Source organism: Apus apus, chromosome 6 (assembly GCF_020740795.1).
Source record: "Apus apus isolate bApuApu2 chromosome 6, bApuApu2.pri.cur, whole genome shotgun sequence".
NCBI lineage: Eukaryota > Metazoa > Chordata > Aves > Apodiformes > Apodidae > Apus > Apus apus.
Window position 1 is genome coordinate 1,107,475 of NC_067287.1, and position 20,218 is coordinate 1,127,692.

Here is a 20,218-nt window from a genome sequence, read left to right on the forward strand (position 1 = left end):
AAGCAAGGTCTCGCCAGAAGAATTTACATTATTGACAGTAAGGTTTAAAATAAACCAGGTGGTAAATATTTAAGGCATTCATATGGAGTTCATTGTAGAAGGAAGTTCCACCTGTAGGTTATGCATTGGGGTCTGTTTTATTCACAGGAATGCAAGGGTCTTGCTCTTGCTGGGTCCTTCAGGAAGAACACCATTTTTATCTGTATTTTTTAGAAATTTCTAGAAAAGTCTGAAGAAAACAGAAAGTGTCAAACCGAGGAACTCCAAAGCCCTCCTGACCTTGCAGCAGTCTGACAGTGCTTGGTCTGAGCTATTTCCCAAATTACTGTTGTTATTCCAGGGATGGCAGCTGATGATGTGATGGGAGGTGTCACGGGAGGTTTTGAGGAGGCTGAAGGGCCCCTCCTTGCCTGGCTTGGTCCTCCTCACTCATTCCCTCTTGAAAGCCATAATTTCCCTCTGAGTAAGCAAGCTCACAGAGAAGATACTTTCAGTTTTGACCTGAAATCTGCTAGAAAATGTGTGCATCTATCAGAATAATTTGCCCAGAGAAAATGACCTTTGCTATCAGATTTCTATCTGTATTTTACCCCTGAAATTACCTGGCTCGTAGCTGTAGCATCACCTCGGTCTTGTCTGCAGAACTGAGGAGCCTTTCTCCTCCCATGAGCCTATTGCCTTCCCTTGGATGAAGTCCCAGTGCCTTGCACAGCAAAGCCAGTTTTTTCTAAGCTCAGAAATCCTTCTGGTAGCTTCCTTCTGGCAGCCTTTTGGAGGCATCATCTTTTGCTATAAGCCAAAAAAACCCCTGCAAACTATTTCACTTCAAAAATCTGATCTTAGTGTCTACTAATGAGAGCTATAACCCTGTTTTCCTTTGTAACCTCTGACACCTGCTTTTCTTTGTGGTGCAAACCAGCTGAGGAACAGCCTGGAATGACTCCTGTCTGGTTTTGAACATGCCAGGGCTTTTTAACTTTATATACTTTGCTTTTATGTTTTAACATAAAAGTAGTTGCTAAGGGTTAACATTCCCAGTTTTTCTCTCTGACTGGCCAAGAAGCTCCCGTGGATTAGCCTCACCACCAGCACCACATGGATTTCTGCAGCACCATGGCTGAGCTGGTCTAGTTCCCACAACAGCTCTGGCTCAGAAGGTCCAAAACAAGTCCTCAGTGGAAAAGCCTCTTCCTTCCCACAGGGCTGAACATTCGCGTGACAGGAGAATTAATTCATAGGTGATGGTGCCACCAGTGCACTAGCTCATCACCATATGTGGTAGGATTGCACTGGCCTGATGATACCCATTCCCCAGGACCCTCAGGGTGTCCTCTCACATCCAGTTTGGACACCCTTAGTCTGGGAGGTACCCACCTCAGACATGGATGTTGAACATTGCCCAGATGTCCTCTCCTACCCTGCCTGGTATTTGTGGAGATCTCCAGAGTTGGCTCCTATGTTGTTAGCTGGTGGCTCACCAGAAACTGGTAACCAGGTGAAGGCAGCATTCACCATACTGGCTGTCAGGAAACTCTCAGTTATTTTTCTACATGGTACTGAATGTTGGGGGTTTTCCTGTAGGGGGGAAAAAAAAAAAAAAGGCATTTCCATATTAAACTGATTCCTTATTGCCCAATCGTTTTCCTGGCTGACACTAAAAATATGAACACCTCTTTAGATGTCTGTTGTTCTCTGGAGGATGCCTCATTCCTCACCTTCTTGTGCTGGGCTTGGTGCACCTTGTACATGTGCTGGGGTTTTCTCCAGAGGCCCTATAACATTTCTCCAGGGGTGAGGGTGGTGATAATATCATTCAAGCTTAACATGATGAGGTTTGTTAAACTGCCTTCAGTTTTGCTACGAAATTAAGAGACTGAGTTTTTCAAAGTGACTTCCAAAAGTCACAATCTTTGGACTAAAGTCCTGCCTGGTGTTTGGCTTCACTGACAGCAAAGAACCAGCCCTGGGGCTGTTCCCTCAGCTCCCCCCACACACACACAATGGGATGGGGAGGACAAAGAGCAACTGGAAGCTCCTGGGTGGAGACACAGGGCAAGGAGGGGTCACTCACTCACCTTTTATGGTCACGAGCAAAACAGACTCACCTTGGGGAAAAAGCATAATTTAATTTCACACTACTCAGATGCCCACAGGACACAGGCACACCCAGAGCAGGGCTTACCTCGTTACCCCCACCTCTTATCTAGAATTTAATGGCAATTTCAGATATGAACAAAGTTCTCTCAGGGAAGTCAGAGCTTTCCTTTCTAAAATAAATTTTCAAATATGCATTTGAAAAAGAAGCACTCAGGTTCTGTTTGGTACTTGCAGGCTCTGGCATTTGCAAGCTAACATTGCCTTCCCTGAAGGAAACAAATTGTGTTTGTATGTTTCTAATAGAGCTTGAAGTGACAAGTAAATAGGCTTTGACCTCATATACGTTAGCACCTTCTAATATTCCAGACATTACAACATAATAGCTTCATAAAGTTCTTCCAATTAGAAATAATTTGTGCAACCAGAGCAGGCAGAGTAGATGCAAATGACCAATAAACCAGGAGATTTAAGATCATCCTTTGAAGCAATGGATCTCATGGAGCTGAGTTCTTCAATGATCCATTACTTAGAGGAGGAAAAAGATGAGTGGTTAATGTCAGCTTTACTCCCCATGGCTCCTTGGAGGAAAGGAAATAGGTAAAGGAAAAAAAATAAAGTTTAACAAGTCTTCTAATAGGCTGGTTTAGTAATTATTATTTCTACCAAAATATATAGACTCTCTGAAAATGTGGATTCATTGTATCCTCTAGATAAAAAAATAGGGGTTAATATATATTAATGTGCCCTGTAAATGAAGGGAAATAAAATTCACAACAGAGATCTTTTCAGCTGGTAATAAGGAGTCCAGAATGTATATCACACTTTAAATATTTATTGCAGATGTGAGCCAGGGCACCAGCAGTGACAGATTTCCCACCAGGCCGACTTGGCTTCCCAAATGAGAGGCTGAAAGAGCCCACAGGCAGGAAACTCCAGCTCATAAAGCATCTATGACAAAACCTTAAGTTGTGAACTTTCTAGGTAATAGTCCAACTTTTAGCAATAAAACTCCTTTGAATTTGCTTCTCCTGGGGGATTGTGCTCACCTTTCCCTGTGACATGTGGCTGTGCTGGGCTCGGCGGTGGATCCCATGCCTGTTCTGCCCCAAGACCTGATGTCCCCCTCTGGTGCTGTTTGAGACCTGATGTCCCCCTCCAGGTAGTGTTTGGGGTGCTGTTTCTTTCTCTCTTCAGTCTTCAACTGCAAGAGGTGTTGGCCATGACCCATCTCTGATGCAACCACGCAACCTTCCCTTTCTCCCTTCTCTCCTTCAGTTCCTCAGCTGAATCCTTTGCTGTTTGCTTTGCCTCCATCAGGCTCAAGCAGCTCCTGACCCTGAACGTGGCACTACACCAGCAATGGTCCCTGTTCCTGGGATTCAATGTGAGGTAACGCAGGGGGCCAGTCGCTCACTTTCATCTTAAACTCTTGGATCTGGTTAGATGCTGTGCAATGGTTTCAGGCTATGCCATGTCCCTTTTAGTGTCTGTAAATAACATCTTTCAAAATGGATATAGCCAAGATCCTTACCTGCAGATGTCAGAGCCAGCCTGTGGCCTTCCCTCACACAAGTGTCTTCAAGCTGATGTGAGTATTTGTCCCAGTGAGGACTTCAGATTTCCTCTCCAAAACAACAGGCTCCAGCTTTTCCTCACTTTCCAAATAATGAGGTTCCTTGGCAAGAACAGGAGTCACCTGTGCTGGGTGAAGGTTGCATTGCAACAAGCTAAGAAAGCAGGATGTGTTTTTAAAAATATTAGCAAGTCTTTCTGTTATCCAGTGGCATGGCCTGTGCTGGAGGTTTTCAGCAGCTGTGACGAGCAACCTGGCAGGAACAACCTGTAAATCCAGTGCCTGGACTGCTCACCAGGCACTCCAAGGAAGTAGATTATATATATAATTTATTTTTTTTTAATCCCTAAATGCAGTTTAGGATGTTTGAGGGTCAGGGCAACAATACTGCTAGAGAGAAAAATGAAAGAAAAGAAAGAAAACCTGACCCTGGAGCTGATGTGGTGCTGGGAGGGCTCTTGTGATGATCTGGGAATGAAATTTTTAAAGAAAAGCTGGTCTTTGTTCCTGTGTTTGTAGGTGCCCTGGTGCTTGCAGATGCTGGGTAGCATGGCTGCCTTCTACACCACCTTTACATGTGGAACAAATGCAATAAAAGTTAATTTAAAAGCCTGCAATGCCGCATCTGTCCAAACAGATCCATTTAATGGATATTTAGTAGAAATAAATTCAATCTGGCACAACGGAAACAGCAGCAGGAGAATCTAAATATAGCAGTGGCAGGCCCCTGTGTCTCATTTTTTCCCCAACTGCCATGTTGGTTTTTAATGGGGCAAGAGATGCTGCCAGTGCTTCAGGAAGCTGGGCTGCTCCTCAGCCTCCCCCAGCTCAGCCCCTGTGCTGCTCCCTCCTTCTGCAGGGGCTGAGGGTGAACAGGCCTGGTAAGAAAATGGAAAATAATGGCTGTGTTACAGAGCCTGTTTAACTCTGACATCCTGCACTTACTAGTGGTTGATAATCTGAGGGTTTTCAAATTAACTGTCTCCAGCAGGAGCTGATCAACCTGGATGGACACCTGGGGACTGTGGGATATGGGGATGTTCACAGGGGATAAAGGAAACCTGCACAAAATAGAATTATGAAATAGTTGAATAAAAGATAGAAATATGTTCCTCACTGCTAGATTTTACATATGTGTGTGTGTATATATATATATTTCTAGTTTACTTGCTATAAGGCATCCTGGCTTGTGTCAGCACTAGCATGGACAGCAGGACCAGGGCAGGGATTGTCCCCCTATGCTTGAATCCTGGGGTCAGGTCTGGGCCCCTCAGGACAAGAAGGACACGGAGGGGCTGGAGCGTGTCCAGGGAAGGGCAAGGGAGCTGGGGAAGGGGCTGGAGCACCAGCCTGAGCAGGAGCAGCTGAGGGAGCTGGGGGTGTCCAGCCTGGAGACAAGGAGGGGAGGGGAGACCTGCTGGCTCTGCAGCTGCCTGAGAGGAGGTTGGAGCCAGGGGGGTCGGGCTCTGCTCCCCAGGAACAAGGGATGGACAAGAGGAAATGGCCTCAAGTTGCCCAGAAGGTTAGATTGGAGATCAGGCCCAGCTTGCCCACCACCCACCCATCCTGCACCAGAAGCACTTGGGCCCCTTCAGTCCAGCTGAGCCCCTCAAAGGCTACAGTTCCAGACTATTCAGCTAAATTAATTTTATTATTATTATTACTAAGTTACCTGTTGGAAGAAGAATTCTCCCTTCATTGTGAAGGGGGGATTTTATTTCTGCTAGAACATTTGCAGCTCAATGAACAGAATTAATCTATAATTTGGCTGTTAATGTGTCCATGAGCTCTCATGAAAGAAAAAAAAAAAACTTATTAAACTTAATCAGGTTTTAGGTTTTCATTATTTCTGCTCTAATAAACCCAGGAAGCTATACTGCAGGAAGGCAAAGGCTGAGCAGGCTTTGGAGGGGAGGGCTGGGTGGGCTCCAGCAGCCCAGGCTGAGGGGTGGGCTGGCTGCCCCCAGCAGGGCTGGGCTCTGAGGTCCTGGCCTCAGGACAGCCCTTCTCCTGTGCACACACACACATATATATGGGTTTGTATTTATAAAAAATACAGTTGATGATACTATATAGTAGTAAACTGAATATATTGTATATATATATATTATTACTACAATGCTAGTAACATGTAATTATGTATATTAAAATGCTGGTGCTATTTACTAGCACTGCTCCTTTCCCAAGCAGCTGTTGATATTCAGGACCTTGCTAATTAGTTTCACAGCCAGAGCTGAAATCAATGACACAGAATCAGACATTAGGAAGGAATTCTTCACAATGAGGGTGAGACCCTGGCCCAGGTTGCCCAGGGAAGCTGTGGCTGCCCCATCCCTGGCAGTGTTGAAGGGCAGGTTGGATGGGGCTTGGAGCAGCCTGGGCTGGTGGGAGGTGTCCCTGCCCATGCAGGGGGTTGGGACTGGATGATCATTAAGGTCCCTTCACACCCAAACCAGTCTGTGTGATTTTAAATTCTCTCTTTTCCTCTGTTGTTCCCCCTCCCTGCCCAGGATGTGATGTGCTGCCCTAGGGGAAGGTACTTGGGGCTGGAAGGTACTTGGGGCTGGAAGGTACCTGGATTCTGTTGGGGGACCCCCCCATGGGTCCCTCTCTGTGGCTGGATAGTCTCAGGAGCAGCTGTGAGTTATGGGGTCTTGGGCACCCACACGGAGTCGCAGGGCAGGGCTGATGCTGGTCCTTCCTCTCCCTCCTGCACAGACCTGCTTTCACACTTGGGCTCTTGCTGAGGAACTCGTCAGCAACCACCTTGTTCCAGATTGTTCCTCTTTTTAAGCAGCTCCTTTTGAAAAAAAACAAAACAAAGAAACGACAACAAAAGGGCACTTTTGTGTCATATGTGAAATTCTTATTTAAATGCCAAAAAGGATTCTTAAAAAATTTGGCTCACACACATGAACTGCTGGTAGAACATGTATGTGATGAAATGCTTTTAGAAATTCATACGGAATTTGAAACGAGTCTCTGCAGACAACAAATAGAACCCAAGGTACCAGGGTGCTGAGGAAAACCAAAGATGATGGGCCCATGTGAACATAATTATCCTGAAAAGTTCCAATTACATTAAAAAATTACTTTTCATACTTGAATGCTTTTGGAAGAGCTTCCGTTTCTTTAAATCCAGACCATCAGGCCTGATGCTTGAATGGTCATGATTAGTCTGCTCTTACCCTTGACAGCTTTCCAAGCATCTTGTGTAACAGCAGCCCTAGGTGCTGGCAATATCTGCTGCTTATGTGGGGTGTGGGGTGGGCTGTGCTGTACCACCCAACCACTGGGGTGTTTTGTGGGAGCAGGGTAATTCCCTGGCTGTTTGCACCTGGTGTTACTCAGCCAGGAATGTTTTTAATAATAGTGTGTGAATCTGGGTTGAAAAAGATAACAGAAAGATGTTGTGAGCTTTACTGTCTTTCAGTGTTTCTATTTCCATCCTTGTTTTTTTATAGCAAAGTGTAACAGTCAGAATGAATATTCTGAACCTGGGAAGATAATTGATGGTTATTTTTTCCCTTTACCCCATAGGCAGGGAAAATCCCTGCACTGTGTGTAGGACTGCTCTTGGGCTGTCAGTGTGAACGCAGGCTCAGAGGGGCTATTCATTCCTCTGCTAACTTCTTACTCTAACGGGTGGGAAGGGTACTGGAAAGGGAGCAATACCAGGGGCTGCTGCCTTGTGGGGCATCACCCCGGGCACCAGGTCACCCCCACCAGCTTGGCAAGGCCGGGGGTTACTCTTCTCTAAAAGATTCCTCTTGCTGCTTCTCCAAGGTCAGCTCTAATGCACAAATCTACCTGAAAGGTTTTGTTTTTTCCTTAAGTATAATTGTAGAGGTATGGAATATATATATATATATATATATATTTAAAGTAACAGTACTGATGGGGTTTTGCTCTCTATCTATGCACATACCCAGAAATATCCAAGCACCTTCCATGTTGCCACCCCTGAAAACATTGTTGAAGAAGCTGAGCTGCCGTTTTCAAGGATGTGTTAAGGAATGGAAAAATGAAAGACTAAAGACAAGTCAGCAAAGCTGACTGGCAGGCTTGGCAGTGACAGGGAGGGCTTCTAATGACAGGGATGGGAAAGAGGAAAGTCCCCCGTGAGATGGGAGGTGGGAGCCCGAGCGCCCGCTTGCAGCCACACTGCTCCTGCTGGGTGGCTGTAGGCACCCCTGGGACCTGGACACCCAGCCCCCAAAGAACCTGGATTTGGAGATGCTTGGGTGTAACTGTGTGTTGTTACATGGATCTCTGCATTCCCAGGGAAAGGGGGATGCTGAGCATGCTCGGAGTTCCCCGCCCCCAACAAGCGCTGCTTCAAGGAATGACTACGCTACAGCCAAACCCTTCCCTAAACCCTGGTCTCCCCTGGAAACCCCAGGAAGCTTCTTTGTCCTGGATACCTGTGGAACAGGAAGGACATGTAATCTCCTTTTTGTTCCTGCTCTATGCTGAACAATTAATTTCCAAATGCAACATGGGAACCAGGGGGGATAAACTGAGGAGCTGTTACCATGGCACCCAGGGCAGGCAGGCTCCATCCTTTCCCACACCTTGCTCGGCAGCCACCCAAGCCCAGGAGGCTGCTGGGGGTCCATGGCTGGATGACATCCCCAAAGCCAAGGGGGTCCTGGGGGTGGCTGGGTTGGTGCTGGGGGCATGTGGCTCTGGCTGGGGACGTGCAGCAAGCAGGAGCTGCAGTACAGCTGGATCTGCAGCTCAGAACCAGCCTGAAATCCATCGGTGAGAGCGGCTGCGGGGGCTGGTGTTGGGGTTTCTCTTTGCTCCCTCCCGCTCTGCACCAGCCCAAGGCTCATGCCTTACTTCTGTGCTTCCCACTGCAGCGTGGAGCTGGAGAGGGCAGGGTGCCAGAGGACACATTCCCAGCCCCAAACACGGGATGGGCGCTAAAATCCTGGACTATTAATAAAGTGCATTCTGGCAGTCTCTGAAATGCTGGAGCGCGTGGGTCCTACACACACAGCTAACAAATCCTCCTCCTGCTTTTCCATAAGCACACGTACTCCTCTACTCTGCCTTTTAAAAAAAAATCCATCTGGTATATTAGCATTCCTTCTAATTAACATCAGCTCTAATCACAGCCACCTACATAAAGACACAGTTCCACACCAAACACCAGGGAAAAGCTCTTGTACAACGAGCAACACCATTTCAAACTGGCCTGGCTGAGCACAATGCAATCAGCAGAAGTTTGTATGGATGGGAGGGGAAAAAAAAAGGCAAGTACATGTAATGGTTCCTCAAAGGTGAAATACTTGCTACTGCTTTCCCCTGTGGGCCAAAAATAAGAAAAACTGGGAAAGGCTTTTAGGAAATATAATAAAGGCTCATTAGTGTTTATTACATATTGATCACTTCTACCAGGTGTGTTCTACATTCCTGCCCTGAATAGTGAAGTTATACATAATAATGTTAACTTAAAAGAACTTAGTGAAATATTAGTGAACAATATCTATGTAGGACTGAAAAATGAGGAACCTTAGAGATGTAAAGCTTGGAAAAGCTCCCAGTGAGCAACACTCAGCAGATAGGGGTTACTTGAGCTGATCCACCAAAACATGAAGGCACAGGCAAGACACAAATAGGCCATAAAAACAGATGGGAACAAAGAAGGTTTTTGGTCAGAATAAACAGTTTTCCATCCCCAAGCTGCATTATGTAGGTGTGTGCACCTATATGCATGTGTGTCTGTAATCTGCTTCCATATATGATAACATTTTTATATATGAGGATACAGGACATTTCTTGTTACAGCCTCTTGTTACTCATTAACAATCAATATTAGCATCAACACTTTCCCAAGCAAAGTGCTTCACTGGAAAACTTAAACCATTAAATGTTACCTTTTAAAGACTGGCTGGATGTTCCACGTCCCATGAGCCCGGTGCCTCACGTCTGCTGTGTGTGGATCTTCAGCAGGTGTGACCTGGAGAAGCAGGGATGTTCCCCCAGGACACTGGCTTTGCTTCCTGCTTCATTTTTGATCGAGTTCATCTTTGTCCTTAAGCACAGACATTTTCTCACCAAAATCCCGAACTCTCCTGTGTGATAAAAGCAGAGTTTCCCAGTCACTCCACGACTTCAGCACTTTGGGGACTGAGTAATGATCTGAGTCACTTTTCTATTATCTATTTCTTATTTCTACAAGTGAGGCGAGAAGTAAGCTACCCATTTGGAAAGGGAGCACATATAAATATTTCAGTTCTGTCTTTCCCCAAAGGAAAATTGGAGAGATTGGAGAGATTGCTGGTATCAGGACAGAGGCATCTAAATATGCATTTAAATATTAAAGATTTGGCAGAGACACGATGATCTCGGCTGCCGCCCGTGATGTGAATCATCAGAGAACAGGAGGAGAATCATTTGGGTTTTACTCCAGCAAAACTTGCACTCCAGGATTTTGGACAATGCTGTGAACAGCTTCAATTCCCAGAGGTGCTTGCAGGTGAGTAAGGATTTGACAGTGTTTCCATCTGGAAACCCACTGACTCCACACCTGATGCAGACAGCTCTCCAGTGGATCCCGACTCCCACGGGGAGTGCTGGCCTTGGCACGTTGGTGTGGGGGCTCCATTTGGAAGCAGCAGATCCCAGAACTAAGGATGAAAGGGGAGTATTTTAGAAAATACACCAAAAATGATGTTACAGCTTTGAAAACTCATGTCTTTATCAGCCTCCTTCTCTATTACTATCAGGCATCTACGGATTTTCCTGTTTCTTATCTGTCCCTGACAACAGGATATTTCTGGCTCCACAAAACCAGCAGTGAAAAACATCTCTTATTATTTTTTTTCCTTCTCCCTCCCTGGCTTCAGGACGGTGACTATTATTAACTGTGCTGGTACAGCCTATAACTTTATATGCAGTTTTGCCAGTGATTTTTCACTTGCTAAAGCTTGTGATCTCAGCTGATGATCTACGGGGAATTTGATCCTGTATTTTTCATGTTGATAAGGGAGACCTTGCAGAGAACAGGCAGCTGAAGGCAGCCGGGACCACAACATGTTTATTCCCATCTATCACCATAGAAACAGACAATCCACAAATGGTCCATTTCTGCAAAACCCGTTTACAAGACGGAGCAGGGAGCAGGCTGCCTTACTGAGCAGCCCTTTGCACTCTGTGCTGAGTGCCTGGAGGGGAACAAAACTGGAAAAAAGTGGCATTTTATACATATATATATATATAATATATATATATACACACACATATGTACACACAAACACACATCTCTCTCTCTCTCTCTCTCTCTCTCTCTCTCATCCTGACACCTACACATGGGTGATGCAGGATGTATGCCCTGACAGACCAGCCACGTGTCAGCCTGGCCTGTATTTCATTTGCACTGATCATCCACTGGTGACACCAGGGACAAGGAAAAATCACCGTGATGATCCTGTAGATGCTTTTCTATGCACAAGTTACAAAACCTTTTCCTCTGCTTTAGAGGAAGATTGTGCAGAGGGTAAGTGAAACAAAAGGAGGGATGCTCTGCAGGAGCATCAGGGGCTTGCACAGCTACAAAACCCCCTGTCACCACAGCCCCCATTACACTGCTGTGGGCTAATGGGATTTGGGAATGACTGCTTGTACTGTGCTTGTTCTATGCCTGCCTCACTGTGGAAGCCTGGCAGCTGGAATGGGGAGCTCCCAGGTGTTAGTCTCAGTCTCTCCAAGTGGCTGGGTGGGCAGATTCCCACAGGGCAGAGGATTTGCTGGCTGTCTCCCTCTCCTGCCTCAAGGACAGTGACTTTTCCCAATTATATTTAATATACTAGATCCTAAAGATTGGACAGGAAGTTCAGCTCTCATTAAAAATATCCTATCTCCATTACTTCTCTTCCTTGACTCTTCAGAAGCAGGCTCTGTGCTCCAAACTACTCGAAAGGCACTGAAGCAGAGAGCTAGAAATGTAATTCCAGTTTTCAGCTCCTAAATCCCTTTAATTTTAATACCAAGCCTAGGTATTTATGGAAGCAGTAGCAACCTGCCTCCTACAGCAGTTGCAGCAGTTGACCTAACCAGCCTAACTGAACATTTTACCCCCGCAATAATTACTTTAATATTTGCCTATTTATACAACATCTCTAGCTGCATGTCCTACCCAGGTGACAGACTTACCTTCTTCCCTCCCCCGGACCCTGTACCAATAGCTTTTTTCTTTCATTGTAGAAAAAGTTTGGAATTAAATAGAGAGCCCAGCCACCCCCTTTGCCATTTATCCAGGATTTTTCCTTCCCTTCCCTGCCTTTCCCTTTCTCCTTCTCTTCCCTTTTAAGAAAAATGTCAAGTGTATCCACTTGACTACAAAATAATTTACAGACTCATTTAAATAGTGTTGCTTTTTTACCCACTCAATGCCAAGACTGTGATGTTTGGATGAAAGAGGACAATAAGTTGTCTTCACAACACCCAAACCTCCAGGGACTTAGAACCATTCTTCCACTATTGTCTTTCTGCTCCATTCACTTGGGTGCTGATGCACCAGAGCAGTATCTGACATTTCTTACAGACTGTGCCATTTCCTTAGCGTAGACTTCCTGAGGGCTGAGCAAACCAAGTGTGTATGCACAAGGAAAATATAATATAAAATACATAAATTATACAACAGTATTTAGGTATCTGTAGACCTCGTGGTCTAGTCAAATTTTGTGTGTGCACAGAATTGTAAATGCTTATAAAATATTTGCACCCTGCAGGACCCGCAGTGGAGCTGATAGATGACACCCTGATTTTATAACAGACACTTCAGGAATATCATCTAAAAATTAAGAATAGGTCTTGTCAAAGAACCCCTTGTTTCTTGCTTTTTTAATATTAAATTCTAAATTATGCATTGGGAAGGGACCATTGTGTTTTCTGAAAGTTTATCAGTAATGCCTGGCATACATTTTAAATTGTATTTTGTGTCTCCTATGAAGCAATATTCCTTCCACAAACCCAGCAGAGCCCTTGTTGTTTTCCCACATTGCTCTGCATAGTATCATCCCTGTAAAATGTAGTCAGTGAAGACATTAAATGTGCTTATATTCACTGTAGATATTAAACATGTAAGAGCTGGTGGGAGGGAGAGCAAGTGAGCTTGAATGGTTCACCCTTCTGAAATGGCACTGCTCAGAATTTCCAGAAGTCTTAGAAAATAAGCCAGTATTTTGTCTTCCATTTCTCCAGCTGGAGACAGGAATGTCTCTCTGTACATGACTACAAGCTGTAGCTCAGTGAAGCTGAGCACCTCCAGCCCTGCTGGGTGTGAACCCCCAGTTTGTGGAGCATCCAGCTGCAGCCCAGCTTTGAAAAAACTAATGATTCCTCTCTTGAGCTTTAGGGAGAGTGAGCTGAGCTCTGCTGCTCTTGGCTTTTCAGGAGGAAACCCACGTGAATGTGAAGCTCCCGAGTCGCTGCCTTGGTGTGTTTAACCACTGCTCCTCCCACCCAGCCTGCCCAGCCCTCCCACATCCCACCAAAAGTCACTTAAAGAGAAATCAATTATCTTCACTTCGAGCTTTTCATTCACTTACGCCACAGGGAACGGCTGAAGCAGAAGAAATGGCTGCACTCCTATCAACATCCAGGGGAAACTCTATTTATGGGCCCTTTGGATGCATGTTTGTATCTTAGGATCTGATGATCTCATTACTGAGGTTGAACCAGTTTGGTAGAAAGATGGAACAGACAGATTGTTGATGAGACTTTGTGCTTTCTGGACTCACCTCTTGCGATGCTTCTGGCACCTGGAGCTGTTGCTGCTTGATGTCACTTTACTGCCACTTCTGCCCTGTGTCCCCCGGAGGTGGCAGAGCCATCACCACCTCAGCCACCCTGAGCAGAGGCTCCAGCAGCCAGGGGATCAAAGCACCCTGCTCCAGGCATCCACCAGCAGGGCTAAACTGCCACGAGATTCAGAAAAAACATCCCTACCGTGACTCTCTGGTACATTTCTTTCACATTGCATCAATGTTCAGATGCCATTTTTTTCTTATTAACAAGGAGAATTTTGTGACTAAAGGAACATGGTGCCACCAAGCAATACATCTGAGGAAATATGTTGAGAATTTTTCCCACCAAAGGAAAGATACACATTTGTCATGCCCTAATTAAAAGAACAAAATACTTCATCGTCTCATATGGCAGCTTTGCTAATTAGTTTTAAAAATTTAATTAATTCAGTGAGAATGTATCAATATTGTCAATTAGCATCAAATATTTTGTATAGCTCCTTCTCCGAGCAGGGTGAATGGTCATGGTTATGTTCATCCTGAGCATCATCCCAGCTTGAGGATCCCAGAGGACTTGATTTTCTCCCTGTACTGGGACCTTTTCTTTTTCTTTGCCCCCGAAGGAGGCTCCAAGAATTGATTAAGGAATTGATGCCTGGAGCCTTCCCAGGGGCAGGCTGGGGGATACCAAGAGAAAAGTCCCCTCAGGTCACTCCAGCAGGGGTGATGTGCTTGCCCTCCCTTCCCCCTGTCACACACTGGTCCATCTGTCACCAGCTTCCCCAGCACACACAGCCCTTGCGGGGCGAGTCCAAAGACCCGATGCCCAAGGCACTGCCCAAAAAGCTTCTTTAACCCTACAAACATTTCAGGCACATAAATGAAAAAGTTTGGAGAGTGGGAATGGGAAATACATCTGAATTAGCAACCAGCTCTTTCTTAACTAATATAACTTACGCACTAGAGGCACACAGACATCACAGAACATATCTTTTCTTAGGAATTAATATGCAATTATGTTCACACTGTCTATTTTCTTACCTGTATACGGTCTTACATTCCATACCTGGGTACCATGCTGTGGTAAGAGCTGTTGGACCTCCCATCACGGGCTGGCAAGCACTTCCCAAGACAAACTGCATGGCTGGTTGTCACGCGAGATATTCTCCTCACTTCTTGTCCAACAGGAGGAAAGTGACAGTAGCCCTGGTGGCTTCACTCAGCTGCCCAATTGCCATCACTGTAAGCAGGGTTTAATAGTGAGACTTTCTCATGACATTGGGCTTATCTCCATCCACCACGTGGTGATGTCTGTGAGCATCATGAACAGCCCTACTGGCACAGGGGATGACTCCACATGGTGACAATACTTGGGTCAAGAGAGACTCTTCCCTCAGAAGTGTGCATGCATGTCTGATGTGGACCTCTGACACAGTCAGAGAAGCCTCAGCCAGCCTGGAGTCAAAACACATCATAGAATCACAGGATACCTGGTTGGAAGTGACCTCAAGGATTACCTGGTCTAACCTTTCTTGGCAAAACCAGGTGTGCTGCACACTGAGCACACTGCCTGGTGGGTCTGGGACCACATCCTCAGAAGCAGAACTCATGGGTGGAACAACAGCAGGACCAGTTGGGACTGACCACCCCTATTCTTTCCCTGTGGTGTTGGGACCAGCTCTGCCGAAAATCTTGTTTGATCTACAGTCAAACACCAAAGAGGATGGTCTGCTCTACTGGGGAGAGAGCCCAGAGCCTCTGGAGCTTTCACTCCTGGGACTGGATTGGGAAGATAATGATCAGAATTCCTACTTCTCTGTGCAGAGAGAAAGAGCTCCCAGTCCCCATGCTACAGAGGAAACACATTTAATAAATCAATAAACAATAATAATGAGAATAACAATCTCAAAGGTCTTTTCCAACCAGAACGATCCTGCGATTCTGTGATAATAACAGTGATAATAATAACAATAGATTAATAAATAATAACACAGTGAAAAGGCAAAGCTCAAAAATTCAGCAGGACGTGGGCATATCAGGCTGCCTGAGCTCCAGAGCCTGATGGTTTCAGCAGGTACCTAGGGCTCTGCTCCTCACTGTCCTTTGGGAAGGAGCCTGCAGAGCCTGCCATGGCACTGCTGGGGCTGGGCTCAGCCTCCAAACCCCCTCGGAACGTGGCTCAACGAAACCCAGGTTTCATTTTTGTTTCAGTCAAAAGCAACTGAGAGACTGACCTTTGGCACACGCTAAATGTGACATCAGAAGCCCTTAGCTGAAATACCTAGTGATTAGTGACAAAAGACAAGCACATTTAAACCGAACAATCTCTGGAAGTTTAATATAGCTGTAGATAAAACTGAGCTTGCAGTATTAATGAATACAAGAGTGTGTTAGTTTGTATAATCCAAACAAACTTGTACATGTATACAGTTATAGACTGCATGCCAGAAAAAAATGCATTTAGTTTAGTCTAATTTGACTATGTACAATTTACAATGTAATTCAAGCATCAATTCAGCAGTAGAGAACACAGACCGGCTGTGCAATCACACACATCTCTCAGCACAAGCATGAGGGCTGGGCTCAAACGTTCCTTCAGGGGGAAAAGCCAAAGTGGCCACGCCAAGGAAAACGAAACACTAACCAGAAACAACTTCCTAAAATGAGTAACTAAAGAAAGTTACCATCCATGGTTGTACTTCCACTCTTATTCATGACAGACACATGGATTGTCACCTCCACATACATAACGTGTTGCAGTACAAGCCACAAAACTCATAAATCTTGTGTCCAGCAAGGACAGGTGCATATCTTGATTAAAAAAAATAATAGTAATCAAACTTTTCAGTTAATCATAACTTAATATTTTCCATGGCATTAAGTGAATAACATTCAGGATAGATTCCCACTGCTTCACATACTTTCAGATGATTTATACAGGCTACTGCAGCCACCCCGGCTGCTGGTGTAGGTTACGGCCACAGCCCCTCTCCTGGTCACCTCTTTTCAACCTGTAGGACATGCCCATACTGCTCCTACTTAATTCAACCTTCTACACAGATTCAACCCAAAGTTTTCTAAAGAAAAACACCTGAAAGCAGGTCTTTGCAGTTGGCCCACCAAGGCACAGGGAGCCTGGCACCCTCCCTGGGGCTTTTGGGAAGGAGGACGCTGGTGGCCCCAGGGCGTAAGTGGTGAAACACCACTGCTCTTCATCTGGGGACATGTCACACTGACTTTTCCACAAAGAAAAGACAATCAGACCATGAGCCACACCCCAAACTGACGGTGGGAGACCTGGGCAGCCCCCAGGTGGAACCCTGATGTCCCATGGAGGGGACCCAACCTTGGAGCTGTGCTTTTGTACCAGAGCCACAAAACTGGTGGCACCAGCACCACAGCAGCATGCTTGGTTGGGTCATGCTCCAGCAGCATCCTGGGAAGGAGGTGATGGTCCCCCATCCACCCCAAATAAACCAAAGGGGTTTCTGAGGAGAGGTCAAGGTGCTGGAGGTCCTTCTTTCCAAACCAGACCCCTCTTCTCCAGCCTGCTGGCAGGACTCATCACTCAGCTGATGGTTTACCACACCAGTTAATGTTCTTGGCTCTCTGGTTTGGATCTGGTGATGTTTTTACTGTGGACACCTGGCAATTGTGCATGGCTATTTTTGCTGTCAGTCAAGGACTGGTAGAGGAGTTGTGTGGTACAAAAATCAGCACTGTTTTACAAGACAACCTGAGGAAGTGTTGGCAAACAAGCGAAAAGAAGTCCAGATTTCAGCTCACCACACCAGCAACCTGCTCACCACATGTGTGGAGCACAGGACCAGCACACCAGGAGCAATGTGTGCCCTTCCCTCCAACAGCAACAGGCAGAGAGGACTGAAGTAGAGCCAAAGGTGTGAGAAGCATGCAGTGCCACTCCGAGTCATGACAGGCAAGGAGAGAAACTTGGGAAGTTAGTATAAAGTCCTCGGGCGCACGACTGACAAGTCATACACTGCAACTTCCAGGGAAAGCCCTGAGCCAACTGCCCAGCACTGCTGAGTTTCCAAGTCCATATTCCATGCCAACATTTATAACAAAGACAACTGTTTCCCTGCAAGTCCATCCAAGTAGTTGTCATCAGGGAGGCAGCAAGGGGCAGCAGACATGCAGGACGATCCAAAGCCCATGAGTCAGGAGTGACTGCAGCTGGGTGTGCACCTCCTGACCCACCGTGTGCCTGCATGGGACCACCAGGCTGTGGTCTCAAGGGGTTCACATACAGACGATGTCCCACAGAGCCCTCCTCATGCCTGCTGTTGGCAGTGACTTTCACACCCAGCTCTCTGACAGGGCTGCCCATCGCTTCATCTCCCCCAGACCTCCTCCAGGAAGGAGTCCCTGGGAAGCCATCACCCCCTCACCTCCAACCACAGCCCACGGGTGTCCCCGGGCACCACCACAACTGACCTCCAGCATTGTGGGGAGGCTCTGGGGCAGTGCAGGGTGCTCCAGCACCACAAGCCACGACGCGGGGGGCACCAGCACAACACCCAGAGACGGATAAAACAAACCCAAACACAAGCACAGCAGGATATCAAACCAAACATTGATACAAAGTATTACTCATTTCCAAACCCACAGGGTCAACCTCAGTTAAGAACATGTTCAAACAGTATTTCCTCCCCAGAGAAAGCAGCAAGGAGCTCGAATGCTGGCAGCAGGAGTTGCCACAGCTCTGGGCCCCATCACCTCACTGGCTCCAACCCCACTGGGCAGAGCAAGACGGAGCAAAACCCGGCACTGCGGAACTGGGGGAACTGGGACTCTGCCTTGGGAGCACAGTTTATCCACAGGGAATGCCTGCTGGGCTTCATGGATTCATTTTTTCACCTTTAGCTGTTCTGCCAGCATGAGGAACTGGGCACGTCCTGCTTATTTAAAGTGGTTTCCTTGCACAAATCTTCAAAATCGTGAAGATTTAAAAAAAATTTTTACTAATTGTATCTAAAGTGTGAAGTTTATTCATTTATTTATTGTTTTGCCTCGGGTTCTTAATACAAGTTTCCTCTCTAAACAAGGCCTTGTGAAATACATTTTTGTGTTTGTTTTGTTTTTTTTTTCTGTTAGACTTAGAGGAAGGAAGAGAAACCCCAAGAAAACATTAAAGCAAAACAGAAACCAGCAGTTAATTTAAGGCTAGCGGGTTTGGTGTTGGGAATTAACTAACACACCTTCTTTGAAGGAAGAAGACATGCACCGTAACTACTTTGTTGAACAGAACATCACGACCCACATCAGAAAAAAAACCCCCAAACCAACCCAAATTCAACATTTTTTCAAATCAAATCAGCACTTACCCTGCAAGCCACCCACTCGCGTGCTGTACCTACTACTTACTCTTTAAGAAAGACGGGGGGGGGGGGGGGGGGGGAGGAGGAGGGAACGCCCCGCGCCGGGTTTTCCAGAATATACAGTATAAATAGAGTAGGAGTCATGCCATAAAACTAGATGCAAGGAATGGCACACGGTTATTGCATGCGTGTCGGGGGGACATGGCAGCGAGCGCCCGCCCGCCCAGCGGCCCCGTCCTTGGCTCTCCCAGCGCAGCCGCCGCCGCCGCCGCCGCCGGGGACGCGCTCCTGCCTGGCCCCGGCGTTGGGCACCCCAGGGGTGGGCAGGACCTGCCCTCCTGCCCACGGGCAAGTTCCAAGCCCTGCACGAGAGCTGGCCCCGTCCCGTCGGGTTATGTGAAGCGGTCCGAGTTCATTTTCCTCAGCTTGGGGGGCAGGTTCCCTTCCATCCTGCCGCCGCCCGACAGCTTCTGCAGCTTGGGCGGCAGGTCGGCCACCGACTGGCTGATGGGATCCGACATCATCTTGGTGGTCTTAGACACCAGTTTCTCCTCCGAATTCCCGGGGACTGAGCTGATCCGCTGGAGTTTCATGGGCAAATCCCCCATGCTGTAGGCCTTCTCGGAGGTGGTGGAACTCATCCTGAGGAGTTTTTTGGGGAAGTCTTCCCTCCCAGTTATTTTCTGCAGTTTTGAAGGCAGCTTTGTGCCCACTTCGTCAAGACCATCCAGGCCATCCACCGAGTTGTTCCTTTCTTTGCTGTTGCTCACAGCGGGGGCTATCAAGGGAGAGGACATGAGCAGCATCTCCTCCTGCTCCTTCACGCTGTACGGTGGGGTGGGGACCTCAAACGTCGCGTGGAACTGGGAGTAATCGACTTTGAAGAAGCCTTCTTCCAAGGAGATAACCGGGAAGAAACGATGACCCCAGAGCACCTCATCCTCGGTATAGGATGTCCTGGCTTGGCATGTCATCCCTGCAAGGCAGAAAAACTTCCACTAGTTATGGACAATTACAGAATCATAGAACGTCTTGGGTTGGAAGGGAGCTCTAAAGCTCATCTAGTCTAACCCCCTACAATAAGCAGGGACATCTCACACTAGATCAGGTTGCTCAGAGCCCCATCAAGCCTGACCTTGAATGTCTCCAGGGACAGGGTCCCCACCACCTCTCTAGGCAACCTGTTCTAGTGATCCACCACCCTCATTTTAAAGAACTTTTTCCTCATGTCCAACCTAAATCTACCCTTTTCTAGCTTAAAACCATGACCCCTTGTCCTATCATTACACACCCTTGTGAACAGGTCTTCCCAATTGTAGATGCACACAAATCTTGGGTTTTTTTTTTTTGTACATTTCCCTGAGACATATTTTATGCTTTTAAATATATAAAGGAGAAGGCTTTGGGTGCTTATGGCTTACACACAGCAGCTATTTAATTGTCATCCTCAA

General features: G+C 46.6%; 1 protein-coding gene and 1 long non-coding RNA gene across 2 annotated transcripts in view; both read right to left on the minus strand.

The window, feature by feature from the left end:
* Positions 1–1,445: 1,445 nt before the first annotated feature.
* Positions 1,446–13,528, minus strand: LOC127386469 (uncharacterized). Its single transcript, XR_007889905.1, has 6 exons — positions 13,423–13,528; positions 10,209–10,308; positions 9,556–9,753; positions 6,245–6,470; positions 3,629–3,793; positions 1,446–1,575 (listed from the first exon to the last, which is right to left on the minus strand). It is a non-coding gene; the product is annotated as an uncharacterized LOC127386469 (long non-coding RNA).
* A 5,305-nt stretch (positions 13,529–18,833) lies between these two features.
* KCNJ3 (potassium inwardly rectifying channel subfamily J member 3) overlaps positions 18,834–20,218 on the minus strand; it is a 43,502-nt gene continuing 42,117 nt past the window's right edge. The window contains exon 3 of the mRNA XM_051623541.1: positions 18,834–19,743. Within this exon, the coding sequence (XP_051479501.1) occupies positions 19,160–19,743 (584 nt within the window). The 3' untranslated portion in view covers positions 18,834–19,159. The remainder of the gene's footprint in view (positions 19,744–20,218) is intronic.